The sequence below is a fragment of the Pomacea canaliculata genome, linkage group LG10, assembly GCF_003073045.1.
Source record: "Pomacea canaliculata isolate SZHN2017 linkage group LG10, ASM307304v1, whole genome shotgun sequence".
NCBI classification, from domain to species: domain Eukaryota; kingdom Metazoa; phylum Mollusca; class Gastropoda; order Architaenioglossa; family Ampullariidae; genus Pomacea; species Pomacea canaliculata.
Genome location: NC_037599.1, coordinates 9,782,075 through 9,797,298, shown reverse-complemented (window position 1 = coordinate 9,797,298; position 15,224 = coordinate 9,782,075). Strand labels below are relative to the sequence as shown.

Below are 15,224 nucleotides of genomic sequence, written 5' to 3'. Positions count from 1 at the left end.
AACCCAGCCCATTCATCCTAATCAATCTCACTATTGGGAATTTTAGGTGTATACTTTATTTAGTAACACAAAATTCCTTTTTCGACATCTTGTTTCATAGCTAGCTACTCTTCAAGTGAGAGGAGCATATTGTTTGACGAGATGCCACAAAACATGATTTGATGTTACCATTGCTAACCAGGTGTCTCATGTATGTACATTGTTGGGGCTATTAATTGTACGAGTTTCTGGTCCCTCTACGTCCCCAAACATAATAAAATAAATAAGTAGGTTCTAGTAAGTTCCGCCAAAAAACTTCATAAACAAGGAAAAATCGCCGTCAGGTTAGTGAGTGATGTTTGGCAGTAACATTATAGTGAGGCTGGAATTACATGAAGTGATTGTTTGCTTTGAGGCTGAAATGTGTTTCGGGTCATACCCCGGTTGATTGCTTATGTTACACAGTGTTGTTTTGCAGTCACGCAATGGGGCCTCATCCCTTCCCCTTGCGTCCCCCCAGCGAGTACTAGGGGTTTGGTCTCTGTCTCATCTCGCCCCTTCTTGTGTGACCTAACCCTCACGTGACGTGACGGCGTAAGCGCGTAGTGCACCAACGTTCTGCTGCGGGCTTCTTCTGCAAGTGGATTCGTGAGCTGAGGCGGTCACGAGGAGCTTGAAAGATGCTGGCCCGCGTTGTGAGCTCCTATGTCCCCACCCCCTCCACCTTCCCTGACTTGCAGATTGCGTCAGTTGTCATTCATTCTTAACTATTCATGCATTCAAACGCCAATGCACAAATGCGCGCGCACACACATATGATACAGGGTGAACCACTTAGTAGCCAGCTCGGACCAGAGGTATAATTATTACAGGAGAAGTTTCTCCCCATGCGTTCCCGAATCTAGGATATGCATTCACATACACGTACTCTTGTCCAAAACACGCGTGGGTTCCCACACACACCTACCCTTCACACACACACACAGAGTTGTGAGTCATATGTTTCTCACATATCAGCTAGTAGCAGTCCCTTTCAGCAACCGCCTTGTTTTTATTATCTGATTTGTTATAATTTGAAGTGACTTGGAAAAATCTGTTTATCACAAAGCGTGTCGAAAGGCAAGGTTCGCGAAATAGCAAGTTGCGACTGCATCTACTTATTTATTGACGACTTCACTGGATGGGGCAATGAAAATCTCTTCAGACTTCACACAGAGCATTGTAGCTTGGTACCACACGTTTATATTGTTGCATTCGTTGTGTGAGACTTTTTAAATTCTACTTTTATATGCAAAAGCATTAAAATTTGCAACCAGAATAACTGATTTGCTAATCGTTGTATACATCGGTGTACATTTTAGCCAGGTTGAACGAAGTACAAACTCAGCTTCATTTTGGACAAGTTCAAATCATCATATCTTTCCTCATATTACACCCACCTCATTAACGTATTTCTCTCTCTCTCTGTAAACATCACTGAGACGGGTTTGGTTTATATAGTTAATGCTGAAAATGATCAAAGTTATGACCTGGAACGAAGAACTGAATAAAAGATCAAACAGATAAATAATGTAACGATTTCAAAATAAGAAATGGCGGGGACCTGAAAAAAACCTGGTCGTCTCTGGAAGAAAACATTGAGATGTCACAAAAAGTGCAATCTACTTATACCTCTTGAAGCGATCACGGATGTATATACGAGACTTGCGTCAGTGAATGCGATAAATAACACCCTTAGGTCATAGTGCCCTCAATACAATAGACACATTCAACTCTAAAAAAGAAAAAAAAAACTTAGGAAATGTCTGGAGGGGGCAGAGCTCTGTCGTACTTTTGTTTTATCTTATGTCTTTATCAATATGGTCTTGGACTTGTGATTGTGTGTGTTTTTTTTTAGACGGGCCTACCATTGTGCGCTGGGAATGTGCTGCCCCTTCCATGTCGCTGGCTTCGGTTATTTTCCGACGTGCAGATCGCCGATCGCAGCAGTTGTGTGAACTTAATGTCGTCTTGACCTTCTGTTGATCAGTCAACCGTCGCGCTTGCTGGACTCATTTGTCGGTCCAATGAGACTTGTGCTGTCCGTTGGATTCGTTGCATTTGCTATATGGCGTGTATGATGTTTTGATATTTGGACTGCTGGTTATTGTTGGCGCTGCATGTGGACGCTAACCTGTGGTGTGGAAAACACGGTCCGTTGAGCACATTTTGTCGTCACCATTATTTTGACGTCACCTAATTTTGACGTCACCTTATTTTGTCGTCACCTTATTTTGTCCTTACCTAACTTTGACGTCACCTTATTTTGACGTCACACCACACCACCTTCTGTCATTTGTGAAGCACCTTGAGCTGTCCACAGGCCAGGATAAGGCGCTATACAATTATTACACTTATTATTATACATGAATCACGGAATGTAGTGGGAACACCTAGTTCTATAATATAGAAATTACACGCATAATCTCATTAAACCTAAATGTATTCACAGCAAAGTATTTCCCAATCTCCTTCAATCTATAAAAACTATAGTCACTTTAATTAGCAGTTTTATAACCTCGCCGGCAAGTTTAGTCTATTGTGATATATGACTCGATGTCCTCCGCAAAGGACCAGTCAAAATGCTGTGTGTAGAGATGGGCTCTTCCGGGTACGAATCTGAAAATGCTGGTTGAACTGTACACCCACGACTACAAGACGGGTGTATATAGTGTCCTCTCAGACGCATGCGATAAAGGATGACATTAACCCCACAGAAAGGGCAGCTGGGTCGTCCACCCGTATGAGTGAAATTCCCTATCTTGACACAACGTCTCTGTCTTCACCCCCCTACGCCATTTAGAATGGAACAGTCCTGAAGGGGGTAGAACGTTGGGTCTTGCGGTGACGGCATCTCCTGGTCGACAGAAGTCTACAAAGCAGTGACACGATCTATACGCACGCTCGTGGAAATGGATGATCGGATGATAAGTAAAGATGTACCCGACATTGAGGTGAGTGTTGAGGACACGCACGCACGTATGCGTACACGCTTGCGGACATCGACGACGCATGCAGACACACGCACAGCACACTGCGTTTCACCACTGGCCCATCACCCTTCCTTAACCCCCCTACATCACCACCACCATCATCGCAAGTGTTGTTCACACACACTCATGTAAAAATAGACTAAAACTAATTGTACGTAGTCTCATTCGCCGAGAGCATGTGCTCGTCACCTGCTTCTCCATTGTTTTTAGTGCATTGGTACTTTGGTAATGAAACTAATACTCGTTCATTTACTTCTGTTTAATGGACTTTTAAAGTATGCATCATTACATTTTATGTTTATTTAAGGTGGCAAAAATACTTATCCATGCAAATACACGAACATACAAGTACCACAGATAAAGAATAACGCTCATTAACGCCGTAGGAAACACGGTCTGCGCAAGGCCTCTTCTTATGATAAGCTCCATAACAGTAGTAAGCCAAGTCAGCTGAACCCATAAAATGGTGTCAACATTAATCAGGACTACCCGTTGTTTTTTTTTGTGTAGGAGAAATTAGGGTACCCAACACACAGCACGCTCGCGCGTGCACATACACACCGAGATACTAGCAATCTGTGAGATAAGCAGTAAAGTGTTAAGTCTTTAAGTCATTAGGACATCGAAAGATCAAATACAACATTACACAATGCCTCAAATTCTGTTGCCATGCTCAGTCATACTCATAGTGATATCATCCCTGTCACTCAAGAATATAACTTAGAACTTAATTTACTCAACTCTACTTTATCTGTAGACGTGAGAAAATACTTTTCAGTGTCATATGCATAAAAATGAGAAGAGTGTGTTTATATGTTTGGATATATCAATGTATGTATGTATTTTTCAATGTGTCATGTATGAATATATCCACAATCGTATACGTGCACTTGTAAATAATAATAATAATTTGGTCTTTGTACAGAATCTTTTATCTCTCAACCCAGTGGTTCGAACTCATGCCAAGCTAGTTCCAAATGTAGTGACCCAGTCTGCTAAGAAACAATGGAAACGAAACAAAGACAAATCTTGTTCAGTAAGTTTTTTTTTTATTTCATGAACTGGTGGCCTCATGTGTTGAATTGTTGAAACTGCTTGTCCCTTGAACTATAGTGAACAGGCATTCCAGGGGAGCAAAGACATTTACTTTTTGACCTAAGTTAAATAAGCTTGTACAGGCATACAGATTTCTGTATTAATAACATCCCAACTCATTATCTCGCTTCCATACCATCCAACACTAATGCTGGGTGAGAAAAAAAGGGTGGCAACATGAAAAGGGGTCTTTGTCAATAACTGTGGGTAGCTGTGGCAAAAATCTCTTCTGCCACAAAATATGGCAGGAAGCAGGGTTACAAGATAATGGGTGCTGATGTAAAGATACTGTATATGACAGTGAAGCTGTTTCATTATGCACAGGAAATGCTATAGGAAGTAAGCATTTTAATTTAACTCTTTCTTCTCTGAAGCCCTCAACCCCTTTCCAGTCTACCATCATGTTCTCATTATCTCCCTTGCATTTGTCATAATTAATTTGTTAATGTTATAAGTAATACATACATTAATACAAAGCTAATGCAAGTTTGTAACATACTTCAACTCAGAGTTTGCAATATATTATGCAATGTACATATATAAGTAATACATGAGTTTGAAATAGTAGAGCATTAAAGCATGGCAGCATGATAATCATCATTGTTATTGGAAAGGATTTTAATTCTGCAGTATTCTGTACAGTCATGTAGGTCTCTTCTGAAGAACTTTGATGACATTAAACACACAACTCTCAGTGAACGGGGTGCATTGAGGGAGGCAGCACGTTGCTTGAAGTGTGCCGATGCACCATGTCAGAAGAGCTGCCCAACCCAGCTGGACATAAAATTTTTCATTGGTTGCATTGCCTCAAAGGTAAACTTTTCATTCTTGGATAGCATCTTCCCAGAAGACATAGAATGATTCAAATATTTTATGATATGGTGCACATAAATGTATTTAAGTATATAGTCTTTTCATGGTTTTCTTTTTATGGTTTTATTTGACCTACATTTGGCATTATGTGACATGGTCCACATTAAATGCAACTCTATATGTTAATTATTTCTACAAACATGATTTCACTCCACTCAAACAAATTTTTTTAAAAATACGAAGACGTTATTTTTATGGATATGATAATAAAGAGACATAAGGCTTGTATCTTTGAGGATCTTTTCAAATCAGTGTACAAAAGACGTACTAATACTTTCTTTAGAATCATGTGTACATGTTTGTTATTATGTTGCGTTATTGGATGATTTTCTTCAAATTGCAGAACTACTATGGGGCTGCTAAAGCCATTTTCTCAGACAACCCTCTTGGTCTTACTTGTGGCATGGTCTGTCCAACATCTGATCTCTGTGTTGGAGGTTGTAATCTTTATGCTTCAGAGGAAGGGCCAATTAACATTGGTGGTCTACAGCAGTTTGCTACAGAGGTGACCAAGATGTTTAGCATATTAATTTTTTCTTCACATTTACATTTCTCACATTTTGCCTATATTTTCAGTTCATATGTGACAGAAGTCAATATCATAATTCTGTAACTGCATGTCACTTCCACATTATGAGTACAGCAGTATTTGTGCTCATTTCAAGTTCCTAATATAAGCAAAGAACTATGAGGTTGAAAAAAGGAATAGACAAACCATGTTCAAGAGAGGAGAATATTCATTAAATATACAGTAATTTTAAATTATTTAGATAATTAACATTTCTTTAAAATTTTATTTATGAAGCTCAGGTGTGTATAAATAATGTTGCCTTTGCAGTATGTTCTGATTGGCTAGAAAGGCCATTTCAGAAGGAAGTAAAAGTAAAATGAAATGTCTGTGATATTGGACAGGTGTTTAAGAGCATGAAAGTCCCCCAAGTTCGAGATCCCAGCTTACCTCCTGTTGATGAACTGCCTGCTACCTACAAATCAAAGATTGCACTTATAGGCTGTGGACCTGCCAGCATTAGCTGTGCAACATTCCTTGCCAGGCTGGGCTACTCAGACATCACTATTTTTGAAAAGAAACAGTACTGTGGTGGGCTTAGGTATGAGCCTAATTAATTATATTAATTTAATAAATTACAAATGTTTTGCACTTTCTGTCATACTTAAGGTTTTTTATTTTCTACTTTTTTGCTCTAGCATCTGCTTGTGAACATCTTTGTTCAGATAATTTAAACTCTATAGGACATTGGTATCCTGGTCTTAACTGCTTTTTTATTTGTTTGTTTTTGCAGTTCTTCAGAAATCCCCAATATCGACTTCCCTTTGGTGTGGTTGATTTTGAAATACAGCTTGCAAAAGATTTGGGAGTAAAGGTACAGCTGTACATAGCTTTTATTTAGATCTAATATTTGTTATTTTAGTTCAGTCCCACTTATTATGAGTGATGGTAAGAAACCCTCTATATCTGACTAGCATAATAAGTATACAACCAGCTACATATATAGCCTTAACCTTTGTTTACTATTTTTTATCTCTGTGATGTTCTTTCCATGGACATTGTGTCATTGTTTTTTTATGGCAAAATGTTGTATTTATCACAAATGCAGCCCTGTGAAAAATCTGACCACGCACCGGGTTACCAGGGACCTTTTGAAATTTTCTTTAATTTCAGATTGAAACTAAAAGATCACTTGGAGAGGACATAACTCTGGAGTCCTTAAAGGAACAGGGTTACCAGGCAGTCTTTCTTGGTATAGGATTACCAGATCCTACAAAAATACCTATCTTTAAAGACCTTACTTCAGACATGGGCTTTTACACTTCCAAAGACTTTCTTCCTCTTGTAGCCCAGGCCTCCAAAGCAGGTATAATGTTAGTTTGACACAATCACTTGCCATCCTGGTAATCAAAAGTGAGTGCTGCTATGGCATTGTAGTGTCAAATGGCTATTACTTGAAAGTCTATGCATGACAAGCAACCCTGATACTTATTAGCATTGTTCTGTATATTTACAGCTTGTTTTTCCCTTATATCCTACCATGTACATGTAACCGTACATGTAAAATTTTCTCCTACAGGGGATTATTTTGCGATATTAGAGTCGCCATTGTTATAATGTTTTAAAAAAGGGGAGAGCAAAATTCATCCACCCACTGCACACTTAAAGTAAATGTCCTTTAGTGTAAAGGCTGTAGTTGTCCATGTATGCCTCTAGTTTATCGTAGATGATTTAAAAACTTTTATTTGAACAGGGATGTGTACATGCAAGTCCCAGCTGCCACGGCTCTATGGCAATGTGGTGGTCCTTGGAGCTGGTGACACAGCTTTTGACTGTGCTACATCAGCTCTGAGATGTGGAGCTAAGAAAGTATTTGTTGTTTTTCGCAAAGGTTTTACCAACATACGTGCTGTTCCAGAAGAGGTGAGAAACTGTATAACAAACACCATGAAAACTAAAGTGTTTTAACTTAATTAAATATTGCTTGCAGCATTGTAAATTTAAATCCAATGTAAATGACCATTATCACTGTAGGCTTCAGACTTTATATACCAGTGAATTGTGAAGCACTGTTTACACCACTCATTTGTGTGAAACATGGTTCATACTTGCTTCAGATGGAGCTTGCCAAGGTTGAGATGTGTGAGTTTCTACCCTTTATGTCTCCTAAAAAAGTTTCTTTAAAGAATGGCCGAATCGCACTAATGGAGTTTGTGCGAACTGAACAAGATGCAGAAGGCAATTGGATTGAAGATGAGGATCAGGTTCTGAAACAAAAAGTGGATTTTATCATTTCTGCTTTTGGATCCTGCCTTGATGATGAATCTGGTAAGATTATGTTGTAGCTGTTTTTCATGGCTGTATTGATTTATATTCCTATTTTTGAGAATAAGCAAATTTATTTATTAACAAACCAGAATAATGCTACCACCAGATTTAGCTGTCTCTTTTCATAAGTCATATATGATCATACATTGATCCATATTTTGACTTTGACTGGCAGCTACATCAATGCTAAAATGCATAAATCTAAAGAAGAATTATTATTATTGCTATGAGCAAGGTATTGTTTAGGGAAGAACTTTGTTTCAACAGTGCTAAAAGCTTTGAAACCTCTCAAATTGAATCACTGGGGACTGCCAGCACTTGATGAAACAACGCTGCAGAGTAGTGAACCATGGGTATTCTGTGGTGGAGACTTAGGTGGTATGGCTCACACAACTGTGGAATCTGTCAATGATGGCAAGGTAGCAGCCTGGGGCATCCATCGTTACTTACAGGTCAGAATGAAATGTAGACCAAATACCATATCAACTGTGGTAGAAAACTTGTATTTAAATCGCATTATATAGATTTTATGAATGAGTATAAGTTTTCTATTTAAGACTACAATTTAATTGTTCCACAATACAAAGAAAATGTTCTCTAAAAGGAAAAAACTCTATGTAACATATGAACCTTATCAAATATCCCTAGTCTAACAGTCTTTTATCAGCACTTGAACATCAACCTTATAGTTAACAAGATTGATGAAAAAAATATTTTTCCATAGGGTCTCGGAGGACAGACCATTCCTTCTGAGCCAAGTTTGCCCAACTTCTTCACACCAATAGACAGTGTGGATATCAGTGTAAACATTGGATCTCTTCATTTCCCCAACCCATTTGGACTTGCAAGTGCGACTCCTTCAACCTCCAGCTGCATGATTCGCAGAGCCTTTAAAGCTGGTTGGGGATTTGCATTGACCAAAACATTCTCTCTGGACAAGGTAAGCTAAAGGGCGATTTGATGACCTTAAAATCACTCACTATCTTCCAATCCGGTTCAAACCTACCAGCGATGAGATAAAGATGCACAATCTAACACCTCAATTTTATTCTTCATTTTTTGACATGCAATTCCCTCATTTCCCTAGCCATGACATTGTCATTCTCTTTAAATAATCATTGAAGGAGTGCAGCATCTTTCATAGGTAGAAACGCAGACCTCCTCCAAGCGCTTCAGTGGCTGCCAGTCCAAGCTTGTCTTCATGGCCTTGCCTCAGCATATCTGTTTGAAGTACTGATGCCTTACCCCCTGAGTCAGTCTCTTGGGTCTGATTATGTTGCTTTCCTCTGTGTGCCACATATCAGATGAGATAAATGTAGTTGACACTCGATCTTTTTCTCTGGCCCCTACGTTTGAAATTCTGTGCCTGTTTGTCTGGACTGTGTCAACATTCAAAACTTTCAAGTCCAGTCTTTAAATCCACCTCTTTAAGACATTTTTCATGATGTGAAATATTCATAAGGTGAACACTTCCCCTCACTCTTTAGTTCCTAATCTTCATCCATATACTTTGCTTATGTTTCTCATAATGTCATCTGTTTGCTGACTCTTGTGTTCCATATCTTTGTTGACTGTAGGTTCATTAGTAGTCTTACATTCACAGCACATTAAGCTCACCTCCTTAAGTGGAAAATGCACCATTAATTCAGTCATAATCAAGTAATCGATCAATCAATTGTTAATGGTCATACAGCTTAGTTTCAGGTAGTTTTTAGGAATATTCAAAGTATTTAATTGTTCTCTGTTTCAATGCAATGCCTTCTGACCTTTCGCCCTCAACTTGTTATAGGACATTGTCACCAATGTCTCACCTCGTATTGTGCGTGGCACAACAAGCGGACATGTGTATGGCCCTGGACAAGGGTCATTTCTTAACATTGAGCTCATCAGTGAGAAAACAGCAGCTTACTGGTGCAAGTCAATCAAGGAATTAACTACTGACTTCCCAAACCAGGTGAATTCTATGAGTTCAGTTTTCTATCGAATACATGATGGGGTGTGTGTGTGTGTATATATATACTATGTAGTATGACATGAGAATGAGTACAATAATACTATAGGTATTATGATGCTCCCCAGCAGCAGTCAAATTGTTACTTGGTCTTTGTTTCAGCCATTGATAGCCAGCATCATGTGTGGTTACAATAAAGATGACTGGACAGAGCTAGCTCAGATGGCTGAGGTGAGGTGCTTTACAGTTTAGTAATGTTGAATTTTGAGTGTTAGTGGCACTGTACAGGGGCTAAAGCGTCTATCACCATGACAGTGAGAATCAGATATCATGATTTCATATCTTGGCTCCCACATACCTCTCTGAATGTGACACCTGTCTACAGGCCTGCCTGTTGGTGATTTTCTCCAGTTTCCTCCACCGAGTGTGCATGTGTACATGTGCTTGTGTGTTGTGTGTTGTTGTTATATTCTTTTTATTGAGATGAAAAGAGTTTAAGTGTTCAGGATGGCTGTGTACCCTGGCTGTTAGTCATTCAAAGCACATGCCATAGCAAATGCTCTCCAGGCTGACTAAATTAAAAGCTGCAACATATTTATTCAACCCTTGATGATGATGATGATGCACTAGAAAGTTGGGCTGTGTAGCCTTTGATTATGACAGGACCTTTTAAAAATGTGTGAATTTCTCTATTTTAACAGCGTGCTGGTGCACATGCACTTGAACTGAATTTATCTTGTCCACATGGAATGGGGGAGCGTGGAATGGGACTGGCATGTGGACAGGTGAGTATTAAATTTATTTCTTTTCCTCTTATTTATTCGGTGTCACTAACAAAATTGTGCATTATTTATATATAACATCTCTTATATTATTAAGTCACTCAAATAAAAGTATCCATTTATTATTATTATATCTTAATGCTAAGAACAATTCTCCATTTTCAGTTTAATTTTAACAGTTATTTTTGCAGAGGAATAGCTTGGTAAGATGCATTTTCAAATCAGTTTCTTTTTTGCAGAATCCAGAACTAGTGTCCAACATTTGTCAGTGGGTGCGAAAAGCAGTAAAAATTCCATTCTTTGCTAAATTGACTCCAAATGTTACTGATATTGTTGAAATTGCAAGGGCTGCAAAAGAAGGTAGGTGTTTAAAGTTTTATCTCAAGCCCTCACTTGCTTCCTCCTGAAATTTAAAGAAAACATATCAGAATGGCAGCATAAATTTTGTTTCTGTTTCTCAAGGTAATGCAGATGGTGTGACAGCCACCAACACAGTCTCGGGCCTGATGGGAATAAGAACAGATGGGTCAGCTTGGCCTTGTGTTGGACGAGAAAAACGCACCACTTATGGTGGAGTGTCAGGTAATGCTATCCGCCCAATTGCTCTTCGTGATGTATCCGCCATTGGCAATGCTCTTCCAGGCTTCCCTATCCTTGCTACAGGAGGAATCGACTCTGCTGATGTGGGGATGCAGTATTTCTATGCAGGGGCTTCTGTTCTGCAGGTTAGATTTGCGAAGATAGTGCTTGATTCTGTCTTTTGGATATCTTCTAGACCTGAAACAAAAATATGATTCATCTAAAGGTTAATTTGATATTGTTTGCAGAATTATTTAATGTCTGAGCAGTTTTGTTTTGCTTATTTTTCAAAGAACTTTTGTTAAAGGTTTGCAGTGCCATCCAGAACCAGGATTTCACAATCATTCAAGACTATATTACTGGCCTTAAGACTCTCCTATACCTGCAAAGTCTGGAAGGGATGGAAAACTGGGAGGGACAGAGTCCACCTGTACCTGTGCATCAAGGAGGCAAACCTGTTCTTAGGGTGGCTGACATCATTGGCCAGGTGTGATCCAGATCTGTGTGTTTAACAGATGATTTTCCTCATTTGCCACCTGTTGATCTTTTCTGAAGACCGTCATTCTTGATTGACTGTTCAGTCCTTATTTCCATACATAAATTTGAAATTTATTGATGTCAAGATGGATTTCTTTTTTTTTGAAGTGGAAATTTCACACACCTTTGTGTTGCCATAAAACATGTAGGGTTTTCCTGCTTATTGTTTTTGAAAACCTCTATACATTGTGTAAAAGAGTCACATTTATTTTGGTCTAATTGTGTATTCAGCACCTGCCATCCTTTGGACCATACTTGAAGAGGAGAGAAGAGATTATTGCAGATGTGAAAGAAAAGACAGACTTGCTGGACGGGCCTGTAGAGAACAATCGACCAGCAAGGGCAGTCACAAGGAAAGTACCTAGAATAAAGGCAAGTATTTCTTTATTGTTTAAAGGAGAAGGCAAGGGAAAAGATGCTGGTCTTAAATTTAAAAAAAAAACACTCAGAATTTTGGCTTTCAAATGAATAGTGATGTCTAAAACAGAAATTTCATCTCAGAGCTGCCCAAACTTAAATTTATGATTGTGCTTTGGTGAAGATTGGGAGAGAAGGGAGGAGGGCTTTACTTTCCAAGTTGTCTGAGTATAATAGAACATTATGTTGATTTTTACCCTTAAGACCCAACATGCACACACATATGCACACACACCCAACACACACACACACAGAACCAACTAACATTTCACTACTTTATAGAAAACTCTTGTTTGGCTACAGGATGTAATTGGCAGAGCATTACCAATGATCACTTCATATGGAAAGCTGGACAACTCTCAGCAAGTGGTTGCGCTGATTGAGGAGGTGAATAGATTTTAGCATATGATGAACTAATTACATTTTCAATAGGTGACATCCTTGAGCATTTACTGTTACACAAGTTACAGAACTTCTTTAGTGGATTTTAAATTATCATGGGAATAGAATTTGTATTAATAATATACTTTATGCTAATGTTTAAGCATGTACTTCGGTTAAGGCTGTGTTAGCTGCAAATGCCCATGATGTGGCCAATATCAAAATAAGCATTTCTAAAAATGTTTGTAAGGTTTCAATCATCTGCTTTGATGCATGAGGCTAGACAAAGAACTGACACTGCAGCTTTTATGAAACAAAAATGTTGTATGTGTGTGTGTGCATACATAATGCCCACAGACATTTTCTATGATAGGATATGTGCATCAACTGTGGGAAGTGTTACATGACCTGCAATGATTCAGGCTACCAGGCCATTACATTTGATCCTGAAACACACCTCCCACATGTGACAGATGAGTGTACAGGTATGATGCATATGGAATTTATAAGATATGGTTATTAATTGTGGTATCTGAGGTTAACATCGGGGATGCTATTGTCTGTGTTTAATCTGCCAGGCATGCTTAAATGAATGCAAGTTACACAACCATTTTCTAGTGAGCATCACTCATAGAAGTTTTTCAGAAGAAAAATTATAGTGACATAAATTCAGAATTTTTGTATGAGGCGCTGTTTACACATTGACAAGATTGACAACTATACTGAAAAAACAAACTTATCTGGTAGTCAGCTCTGACCAGGTGTTAGTCCCTTGGCAACACAAAAGTATATGTATGGTTGGAGAGCTGTTAAAAAAAGTTTGTGTGATCATTTTTTATTAACTCAGTAAATTTGGGATTTTACAACACAATACTAGCTGCTATTAAATCACTGGGCAGTGACAAATTGTATACCAACTATAGTCCTTAACTGCAGCCAGTGTGTGCAATGTTTTCATCTATTGTTAAACAAGCACAAGTTTTTTGTGCATTTCAGAACACTGACATCTCCATGATCATTTGTCACTCTTTACATCTCAGTATCTTGCTTATCTGCTGAGAAAGCCTGGGGTGTTTTTTTTGATAATATATATTAAATGAAAAAAAAGTTAATTGGGATTAAATGAAGCATCTTTAATTTAAAGGAGAGGTAGGGTTGGGGAAGAGGAATGAGCAAACTGTATCTGAATGCTACATCTGCATGATATTTTAAGGGCATTTGTGAATCTTCACTTCATTTGTTGCAGGCTGCACTTTGTGTCTCTCGGTGTGTCCAATACCTCAGTGTATTACCATGGTTAAAAGAAAAACTCCATACTCTCCAAAGCGTGGCATACCTCTTTTAGCTGTTCCCACACCAAACTTCGTGCTGCATACTAACTGACGAGCAGGAAAGCGATATTTCTGTTGGCTCAATCTGTGCAGCATTCTGTCTAGTCCATTTTTAGTACTATTCAGAATACTTAGTAATTACTCTGATTTTCTCATTTGTTGAATTTTAACAATGAAATCATGATTTTAATACTTATGTGCATTTCTGCACACATATCTGTTACAGTTTGTGTGTCACATCAAGGTGCCTATTCCAAGATTGATAGGAACTGGCTTCTGTTAGCCATAATACACAGAGATAATTTTGTGTATGCTGCCAATAGAGTAAGAAAATTGTGGATCATTATTAGAAAAAAAAGCGTAACTGTGGAAATGAGTTGGTGTGTATAAGATGGCATGCATGTTCATAAAACATATATTCCAAATTGTTCATATACATGCATTTTTGTATGCCTTGCATGATTTAAATTTTATTTTATTTGTAATGTTATGAATTTATCATAACAATATATGCCTTGTTATGCCAAAAAGCATCTGTAATCCCACTTATGGTTTTAAAGCAATATGTAATACACTTAAATCCTGCCTTTTCTAGGAACATTGCTTTACTGTTAGACACAGGATAAGCATCGTGACAAAGAACATTTTAAGAGCACTGCCTGTAACCTACTTCTGATAATTTTCCTTCAGTTTAAACATTTTCATAAACATACCATGTTGAAAAAATAGGTCTTGTAAAACATGTTAAATGTAACAAACAAACAAATAATGATAGAGTTTATAGTTGAGCTTTTTGCAAGAATTACTTTTCCCCCATTTTTAGTGTATTCTCAAAGAATGCAGCAAATGTACTACTCATATGAAGATGAACATTAACAGAATTTATAGGAATGCAGTTCAAGATACAATTGTACTTCAAAATTATTTAGTTAATGACTCACTTTCCAAGCAGTTCTTAAGAAACAAAAAGTACAAAGAAGTAATTTGGATACTTGAGTCTTATCAGTGCTGAAGCATTCTTCCTTTATAATCTATTTATCAGTGTTTGATAACAGATACTGGTAATACACCTTTTTACATGTTTTATAACATCCTGTATGTGTCAGTAGAATTTGTCTCGATCTCATCATTAGAAATAATATGCTGCTGAATTACAAAAAAGAGAAATAAATCGGTTATTTTTGTTGGAATTTCTTTCTCGTACAGAGAATGCTCACCCTCCAATTATCCTGCTTTATTGAATCCCGAGAAGTTACTCTTAAACTTTGTTTAAAATAAAAGTTCAACTAAAAATTATGTAATTTTTATAGTTTTACAATTACATCACAATGAGCTGAATCAGAAGTTTAAATTTATTTCAATTATCTAAATAAAGGTTACTTAACAGTTCTATACCCATTTTTTTCTCCCTTCCATGTGGAAAAAAAATTG

The 15,224-nt window shown here is 37.9% G+C and overlaps 1 protein-coding gene across 1 annotated transcript; it reads left to right on the top strand.

The window, feature by feature from the left end:
• The first annotated feature begins 2,615 nt into the window (after positions 1-2,615).
• Positions 2,616-15,089, top strand: LOC112573163 (dihydropyrimidine dehydrogenase [NADP(+)]-like). The gene is made up of 21 exons (XM_025253275.1): positions 2,616-2,972; positions 3,937-4,047; positions 4,749-4,919; positions 5,323-5,484; positions 5,892-6,088; positions 6,289-6,361; positions 6,661-6,853; positions 7,241-7,410; positions 7,605-7,815; positions 8,083-8,267; positions 8,540-8,755; positions 9,605-9,769; positions 9,929-9,997; positions 10,468-10,551; positions 10,788-10,908; positions 11,011-11,273; positions 11,435-11,614; positions 11,896-12,036; positions 12,385-12,468; positions 12,836-12,947; positions 13,709-15,089. The coding sequence occupies exons 1-21, from the start codon at positions 2,931-2,933 to the stop codon at positions 13,843-13,845; spliced, it is 3,087 nt and encodes a 1,028-aa protein (XP_025109060.1). The 5' UTR covers positions 2,616-2,930; the 3' UTR covers positions 13,846-15,089.
• Positions 15,090-15,224: the final 135 nt, after the last annotated feature.

Bases quoted from the DNA above. Each gene is read 5' to 3' on its own strand.
- LOC112573163 (XM_025253275.1), top strand. From the start codon at position 2,931: ATGGATGATCGGATGATAAGTAAAGATGTACCCGACATTGAG. The intron at 6,362-6,660 runs GTACAGCTGTAC...CTTTAATTTCAG, and splicing joins CAAAAGATTTGGGAGTAAAG to ATTGAAACTAAAAGATCACT. The intron at 8,268-8,539 runs GTCAGAATGAAA...ATTTTTCCATAG, and splicing joins GCATCCATCGTTACTTACAG to GGTCTCGGAGGACAGACCAT.